Source organism: Clytia hemisphaerica, unplaced genomic scaffold (assembly GCF_902728285.1).
Source record: "Clytia hemisphaerica strain Z4C2 unplaced genomic scaffold, Clytia hemisphaerica genome assembly, whole genome shotgun sequence".
In the NCBI taxonomy this organism is placed as follows: domain Eukaryota; kingdom Metazoa; phylum Cnidaria; class Hydrozoa; order Leptothecata; family Clytiidae; genus Clytia; species Clytia hemisphaerica.
The window spans coordinates 570,422-579,154 of NW_027103598.1; the positions used below are offsets into that span (position 1 = coordinate 570,422).

The 8,733-nt window shown below is 38.2% G+C and overlaps 1 protein-coding gene across 1 annotated transcript; it reads right to left on the reverse strand.

Moving 5' to 3' along the window:
• Positions 1-318: 318 nt before the first annotated feature.
• On the reverse strand, positions 319-6,099 carry LOC136801896 (uncharacterized). Its single transcript, XM_067058572.1, has 4 exons — positions 5,978-6,099; positions 4,783-4,863; positions 3,106-3,243; positions 319-1,169 (listed from the first exon to the last, which is right to left on the reverse strand). The coding sequence occupies exons 1-4, from the start codon at positions 6,063-6,065 to the stop codon at positions 337-339; spliced, it is 1,140 nt and encodes a 379-aa protein (XP_066914673.1). The 5' UTR covers positions 6,066-6,099; the 3' UTR covers positions 319-336.
• Positions 6,100-8,733: the final 2,634 nt, after the last annotated feature.

Below are 8,733 nucleotides of genomic sequence, written 5' to 3' on the forward strand. Positions count from 1 at the left end.
GACCAAGTGCTGAGCTCACCCAGCTAGCACACAATGTTGTTTCGACGTCTATCTAATGTTCACAACGTTCGTATAACGTTAGAAGAACGTTAAAACAACGTTGTGTGTCAGCCCAGTTATTGCAGACGTTGGGACAGTCTGATTCTCTGACCTCTACAAAATTGAAAATAGCATAAAGAGCTCTGATTTGCAATCGAGTACATTAACGGCAGTCTAGGGCTGCATTGGCTAAAAGAAAAAACACGTGCAGAAGATTTATAGTTTGTTGTATTTTTCTTCTCAATTTTAAAAAATATATTCCTAGAATTTATAATTAAGTAACATAAAATGAAAATTTCAGTCATAAGTCTGGCTGCCAGATCTGCAGGAAAACAAATTTCGAAGCCTTCTTCTAAATCTTTTGAATTTCCCTCCTTTCTGAGGGCGGCGAGGGGCGTCATTGGATTCGAAACTGTCAACAGAAGGCGGACAGTAAGTTACTTCCATACGGTATGAGGTATCACTAGAACTGGAACTACACTGAATGGTGCTTGAGATGGGCGGGCGTGGCACAAATGGCTCCATTGGGGTGGGTTCGAGGGCGGGGTTATCATCTCTCACATGGTGAATGACAACGCTCTCTTCATTCAAAAGAGCTTTCTTCTTTCGATGTTCTTCGACCAGCTTTGGTATTTGGCCTGGCTTATATTCGGGAAAACCCTTCCGCGCCAATATTTCATTCTTTGCTTTATAACAAGAGCCGGAATCCTGTTTTTGGGAGCAACTGACAGTAGGTGTAACACAAGATGACTCTTTAGCAATAGGGAAAGAGAGTTTGTTTTTGTCGAAAGCAGTATTTGGCTTTTCTGAACAAGTCTCGTCACCAGAGCTAGAGCCAGGACTCTGCGGTATATTGGCAGCCCCAACAGAGATCGGACCTTTTTCAGTAGAAGTGGAATTATTTTCCTTTGAAGTACAAACATCTTCTTTTGCAACCTTAGAGGGAACAGGATCATAGCGCAAGGGTGAAGATGTTTTCTGTCTTTTCTTTATCTTCTTACGAAGACTTTCCAGCAATCTTGAAAGCGCGTCATTTGAGTAGCGGTCTCTTTTCATCCTCTTTTCCATTAAACATTGAACTGAATCTTTCGCCGGGAAAGAAGGTACATCACTGGTGTCTGTAAGTGATCCTAGAGGAAAATGAGTGGGGCGACGATTTGCACACTTACTTCGGCGCTGCGCGTGGCTTACGTAGTTAGCGCACATATTTTACGTGTGCAAGCTTTTCGCGTGTGATGGGGGCTATTCTAAGTCTGAAATAACCTTCGCGACTTCGGCGCAGCGGCGAAGGATGTTGCGCAGTGCGAGTCTTTCGCATATGGTATAAGTTATTTTATGTCTGGAACAGCTTTCGTGACTTCGTATATGGTATAAGTTATTTAATGTCTGGAACAGCCTTCGCGACTTCGGCGCAGCGACGAAACATATTGCACAGCGCGAGTCTTTCGCATATGGTATAACTTATTTTATGTCTGGAACAGCCTTCGCGACTTCGGCGCAGCGACGAAACATATTGCGCAGCGCGAGTCTTTCGCATATGGTATAAGTTATTTTATGTCTGGAACAGCCTTCGCGACTTTGGTGCAGCGACGAAACATATTGCGCAGCGCGAGTCTTTCACATATGGTATAAGTTATTTTATGTCTGGAACAGCCTTCGCGGCTTCGGCGCAGCGAAGAAACATATCGCGCAGCGCGAGTCTTTTACATATGGTATGAGTTATTTTATGTCTGGAACAGCCTTCGCGGCTTCGGCGCAGCGGCGAAACATATTGCGCAGCGCAAGTCTTTCGCATATGTTATGATTTATTTTATATCCAGTTCAAATGTTGTCACAGGAAGTGAAATCATACAAAAACTTGCGCTGCACAATATATTTCGCCGCAGCGCCAAAGTCGCGAAGCAGTATTATCCATGCTAATATATCATTTTATATGATAAGTTTTACATCAGAAATGGCCTTCACAGCTTCGGCGTTGCGGCGAAAGATATTGCGCAGCGCAAGTCTTTCGCGTTTATAAAGAGTTATTTTGTGTCCTGAAATGACCTTCGCGGATTCGGCGCAGCGGCGAAACATATCGCGCGGCGCAAATCTTTGTTAACAGCAACTGAAGCTCATACAGAGTTTCTGAGAATGAAAGTGACGTCAGATCAATAATGTCGTCAGAAAAGAAAGTGTAATCAAGCGAAAGGTTGCGCTGCGTAATATGTTTCGCCGTTGCGCCGAAGCCGCGAAGGTAGACATTTTAAAGAATAAATAGGTTTATGTCATGCGAAAGGGTGCGCTGCGCGTTGGGTTTTGCCGCTGCGCCGAAGTCGCGAAAGTAAAAATTTTGAATAAGAAAAAACTATATCTTGCGAAAGGCAGCAAAACGCAGCGGCGAAGTAATTGTGCAAATCGCCGGCCCTTTGAGGAAAATAGTAGAGTATCTTTAAAGGCCGCTACCCACTCAGCATTTTATGGTCGGTGAACAAGGCGCGCGGCTCGGGCGCTTCGGTCGCTGAACGCTTTTAACATTCCACTGATCCAAAATAAAGTGGAGATATGCTGCACATTTTTTCTTTCTATTGTTGATATTTTTGTAAATGTCTCTTCTGATTGGCTTATTAAAAAAGAACAATAAGGAAGCTGAACAGCTCAGTGAAAAAAGTTGAAAAGTTTCAACTCTTGTCGTGCTCAAAGCGACAGCCTTTGAAGACTTATGTAATTCATGCAATAATTAAGCTGTGCGCCATGTTCGCCGACCATAAAATGCTGAGTGGGCAGCGGCCTTAACTCGAACCTCTATAACTCGAATGTCTCCTTAACTCAACAAGGTTTCTAGTCCCTTCAATTAACAATGCCTTGAAAGCCTTACTTCATAACTCAAAATTTTCTTAGCTTACGTGTTCGAGTTACGGAGACTGGACCGCAGTTAGCTTGATGGTTTTTTTTATGTGGTTTGAATTTAATGATATAACATTTGAAAATATCCGACATAATATATAAAGCTAAAATGTGTATAAGACAAAAATATCATCAAATTCAGGTGGGTATTAGAAGCTTTGAAATTACGTTTTGTTTTACCTTTTTCACACACATCAACCTTCTTGTCATCAGCAGCAACTAAATGTCGAGAAAACTTCACCGAATTTTTCAAAATGCCAGCAAATTTGGATTTCTTTTTGGATTCTTTAATTCCACTTATTTTTTTATTGAACGTTTCTAAAAGACAAAATGAACAAAGCTGTAAAATTGATTTTATTAATGTCATGGTTGATGAAATAATGGATAAATTACCTTCGGCCAAATTTCAAAATGTTATTAATCCCTCGTTGCACTCGGGAAATTTCAAAACATTTCGAAATTCCGAATTTCCCTCATAACCATGAGATTACTAGTACAAATTGATAGTCAAATAAAGTCAAAAAAAAAAGATCGCTTTCGCATAACCCAGATTTTTTTCAACAACAAATATACATGGTAATAGCACCACAAGATGGCGTCGGATCATAGATTTTTAAAGCCCGAAAGGGCTAGATGTCGTGCTTTTTAAAGACTTTAAAGCTCTTCAAAGCAAAAAAAAAAGTGAATATCGCAAAAAAGCATTGCTGTTTTGTTTTCGAAAACCCGCGAAGCTTCTCATTGGTCAAGCGCTGAAATTCTTTTGTAAAGTCGCGTGACCTCAGTAGGATTTTCTACCTAACCTCGGCACACTTTTCAGCCAAAGCACGACGTCTAGCCATTCGTGCTTTATAAATCTCTGGTTGGATCAGACACGCCTCCTGGATTGGATTAACAACAGTTTCAAGCATGTATTTACGACGGGTAAGTCCAAACCCCTATATGATATGATATAGCCTGGTGGAAGTGTTTTGGAAATAAATTTTAGCGGCTATGGAATTTATCAACGACAACTGTTCTCTAGTCTACTTAAAACTTGTTGCAAGAAAATAAACTCTTCCCCAGCCCCGTAATTCTGATAACGTTCATGATTGTACCATGGAGGTAATAAAAATAGATGGAGAGTCAAAATGCCTTTTGTTCTATTCTGATTTATCATCAGAAGCAAACAGCTGTTTTGTCGCTTTGGGAATAAGATGATTAATTTTGGGTATACTCGTGGGAATATTTAAGATGAATGAAAAGACATTACATTTTTAACAAGTATATTGAAATTAAAATGTCATTTCATGAAAAATTGAAAAAAACTTCACATAATAAGCACAATACTCCAAACTTCTAGGGGAAGCTGCCCATCAAGCCATCGATAGATTTTAAAAGGAATTACGTGTTACGATTAGGAACCTTGTATCAATCATTTTGTCAGAGTATGAAAACCGCTGCCCACTTATACGTGAAGATTTTAAGATAAGAAACTTTCAATGATAATGCGATGCTACTCTCAATGTTAAAAAAATGCCAGCCCAAAAATGTGTCCTTATGAAATTAATATAATCTTTTAGTCTTACATCAGTTGAAACTATTTCGAATCGCATTTTAACAAGGATTTTCGGCAAAATTAAGTTTTTCAAAATCAACCAAACAGTCTCTTTCTGTTTTTATAAAGTTATAAATTGATGTTCTTTGCTTCCAATGATGGTACATCAAAGAAAAGCCGCTTTGAATAGATTTATAAAAGATTTCAACGACCATTTAGATCATTACCGAGACGTCTTCTCTCCATCTATATCTTTATTACCTCCATGCTTGTACCACGTTCATAATTTAAAAAATTAATAAGTTTTGCATGTGGAGACCTACCTGTTATATTTCGGACACGCATCTTGTACACCATGAACCTTTCGATAGAAGCTCGGGAGTGCAACTCGGCCAAGATGAGTACTGGAAATAGAGATTCAGACATTAGACATGAAGCGAGCTCCGGAATCGCCAGAACCAATATAAGTAAGTAAGTCTGCGACCGCAGTCGGAGGCGACCCGAAGGTAGGGGAGAGCGCCACTCTTTCTCCCTGGATTTCTCCACTTACCCTTGATCCTTCTCTTAATTGCTGAGCATCAAGCAGAGAGGCATCAAGTACCATTTTGGGAATCTTTGGTATGACCCGGCTAGGGGTTGAAGCCACAACCTTGCGAACCGTAGCCGGATGCTCTACCATTGTACTACGGTCGCTAGAATCAATAGAACACACGCCATAGTGACTTAAACATCAAAAGCTTAATCTTATCATTCGAAAATGATGCCAGGAAACATTAGGGAAATGTAGGTACATTCAACTGAACTAAAACATTGCTTTTAGATGAAAATCTTTCTGACTCTTGAAAATCGCAGAGAAAATAACAATTTTCACATCACGCGATTCTTATTCTGAAGATCGAACAATTTGAACTCAGTATGCGTCGAATTTAAGTTACTAACCGACACACAAGCGATCAAGTGCAATCATGAACATATAAACGACTGGACATCTATCTTTTACTGTCCCTTTGAAGCGAGCTTCGTTGCCGCCTGTATTTCAAAATTGGTATGAAAAATCCGACAATATTCCGTCATAATTTTATCTCTTTGAATTATTTAGGTAAAAAGATTGATAGAGCTTGAACATTACTCATAATGTACAAAATAATTATTTTCGAATTTTTTTTACAAGTTTGTAATATATTTTATCAATATTTTCAACTCTGAAATGCAGAATTTCAACTGTGTGTATACTTTTGAAGCCCTTTTGTCACTCCTATAATTTTTTTTATGATTTCAAAAAAATTTACTTGCCAAAGTTGAGAGCCTGTGTAAGAATATCGAAGTTAGAATGTGACACTCTCTATAATTATTAGACACTTTTAAGTCAAAATTTAGAAATATTAGTCGGAGTTTTGACAAGCTGATGATAACTTTACCGCTCGAGTTCGAGACCCGATAATGTTGTTAGAACTTAGTAGAATGACTGTTCTGTTTATTAATATGTTTTCACTACCAAGAAAAAAATGAATCACTCACCGAGAGCCAACCCTAGAGAGCCAATGATGTACCAGCGAAGCGGGCGTAAAGATCCCGCAATTCCGTCACAATCATCCCTAACATCCATTTTTGCGGAGGAATTTTCCAAAAATTCTCTTAGAACGTCCATTTTTAATCAAGAATACTATTGAAATAAGTTCTTAACGTGTTTTGTGAAAAATATGACGTCAAAAATACAGATGATTTTTTTTGACGTCAATTTTTTTCCGTGGTTGTTTTGTTGTGCAAAATGGCCACACTTTCTGTTTGAATTGTTTTCTATTCGACCTTGAAACAGTAAAGATTTCGATTCAAATAATCGAGTAGTAAACTTTCTTACATCTTCAAAACTTAAGAATTGACTCGATTTTCTTATTCAAGAACTTCCTCAGTAAACATCGATAAAACAAATTTTAGTAAGTTCTTTTTAAATCAATCCCCCCTTTATTTCATCCCCATTTGGGATTTTGAAAAGTTAATCGTGTATAAGACACAATCTCATTTCCAGAGCTAGTCTAGCGCAAGCAAGATGACTAACTCAGACATAGTATAAATAAAGCAAAAAGAGTAATGGAGGGAACAAACTAAATCCCGTAACAATAATTGTATTATCATATACTACTACTACTACTACTGTATTACACGCATTTTAAACGACTCCAGTCTTGTCCAGAGCCATACTGTACCACTTTTTTGATTTTACTGAAGAACTTTTAACACAAACGTGAACTTTGGTGAACTATTCGAAGTAAGGAACTGGGTTCGAGCTCGGTATAACACACTGACATCATTTATAATATGCTTCAGGTTTTTTTATCATGAGGGCAAGTGTCTGCCCCTTGGTCAGGCTCGTGTATGCTAAGTTTCAACATTCAGCCATAGCATATGGTTATGAACGATAATGCTTATAATTCACCCGACCCATTTTTTTGTAAAATCACAGAAATTTTGTAAACATTCGATTCAAAAAGCGTTTTTAAGAATGTCTTTCCAAACCTTTTTGAACAGAAAAGTCGAATTCTGCAAATCTGAACCTTCATATGCTTACAAGTATTATGCTTATAACAAAACATGTAAATATACCTTATCGGGAAAAAAATGTCAGAGTTTTATTTAGTCGGTTTTTTTTTCGTCGAAGAAAAGTTTTGTCACATGAAATGGTTTCCTTCACTAGCTCGAAAAAAGATCTTGTAATTCGACGTTTAAAGCGCTAATTTCGGTTAATAAAGGTGTAAAAAATTTAGATTTCAATTTTGGTTGGCTTTTAAAAAATCGGGTAAAAGTTTTGGTCGGAAATTTCGTTACCCCCTCAAAGTTTTCGTCACTTTCCCCCGCCACTTTTTCCCCGATAAGGCGAAAATAAGAAAATTGGCACTTAAACGGTTAAAGATAACTTTTATGTACAAACAGTATGAAGTAAGCCTTGAATACTAATGTATCAACTACTGACAAACAAAACTTGATTTACAAGCGGGAATATCTATCCAAAAGACGTTTGGTAACTTGAACGGTCAACTTGATTTTCTTTATGACGAACCATATAGATGAACCCATAGTCTGCGGCCGGGTCAGAAAATTATTTTTTTTCACCTGGCCGGTTTCCGGAAACACTACTTTTTTTTATTTTCGTCTAAGGGTTGGATAAGATAAACCTCTATAAGTACGTGGGATAATCCAAGAACGCTTTTGTGGGGTTTAAAACACACTTTTTACGTTTTCGAAAAACATTAAGTTTATAGCACCAAAAGATAAAAAAGTTAATGTTTTTCATTTTCATTTTTCATTTCCACTTTATTATTTTTCACAGAAATCATAGTGCTCTAAATTATCTTTTCAACGGTATAAAATGTAAGGATTGAAGCATTCGTTGAAACAAAGATTAGTGCACGCTTAAAGTCCATACTTTAAACAGTGTTTTGTCCCAACTACATTTCCAATTGTGCAGTCTTTTTCATCCCTTGTGTCACACAATTCCTTAGATGGTGCTTCCTCCTTGACTTGTTCCACCAGGGCGGTCTTCAGTCGATCATGGAGGAAGACAAGTCGGTAAACCATCTATATTATAAAGTATCTCTCCATCTCTTTTACAAAAACATTGATATCCAGGCTTTTCGCAAGTATCTTCACAAAAGGCGTTGCCACATGGAGATTTCTCACGGCATGTTGGACCCACCTGTGAATTGAAGAAAATAAATACATAAAGATTCTGTTTTACAGTAAATTGATTCAAACTCATTGAGTTTCAAGCCCGAAGGACTAGAGGCAAAACTTTAACCCTTCTCAAGCTTCTCAAGAGAAATTGAAGCCACTTATTTCCCATCAAAAATGCCCATAGAACGCGCCGTATCCATGACGACGGATTGTACCTGGCAGTTCCTTTGTTTTTGGATGACTACATTTTTTGAAATCTAGCGATAGGTTTTAGCTTCAATCCGCCGTTTGTGTAAAAAGTAAGAAGTAAGTGGTTTCATTTCACATTCAGGAGTTCAAACTCTACCTTTTTATCGGCCCTTATCGTTCGAGTTATGGACAATTTAGGCTGGAAGCTAAAAAATAGAATCGCAACGAAACGCCAATCTATCACATAATGTTGTTTCAACGTTCATCCAACGTTATATGGGCCATTGTGAACATTAGATAAACGTTGCATTGCCAGCAAATCATAACACACTCTTCCCCATTCGCCTTATCGGTAACATTGGTTCTCAGCGTGACGCTAGAATGCCACTGGGTGTTGGGCCCGATTTGGAAAGAAA

What these genes read in the sequence shown, in the direction of transcription:
- LOC136801896 (XM_067058572.1), bottom strand. Translation starts at nt 6,065, where the DNA reads ATGGATGTTAGGGATGATTGTGACGGAATTGCGGGATCTTTACGCCCG. An exon ending in CTCTCTAGGGTTGGCTCTCG is followed by an intron (nt 4,864 to 5,977) that starts GTGAGTGATTCA and finishes CTCTATTTCCAG; the next exon opens with TACTCATCTTGGCCGAGTTG. An exon ending in GCGTGTCCGAAATATAACAG is followed by an intron (nt 3,244 to 4,782) that starts GTAGGTCTCCAC and finishes TTTGTCTTTTAG; the next exon opens with AAACGTTCAATAAAAAAATA.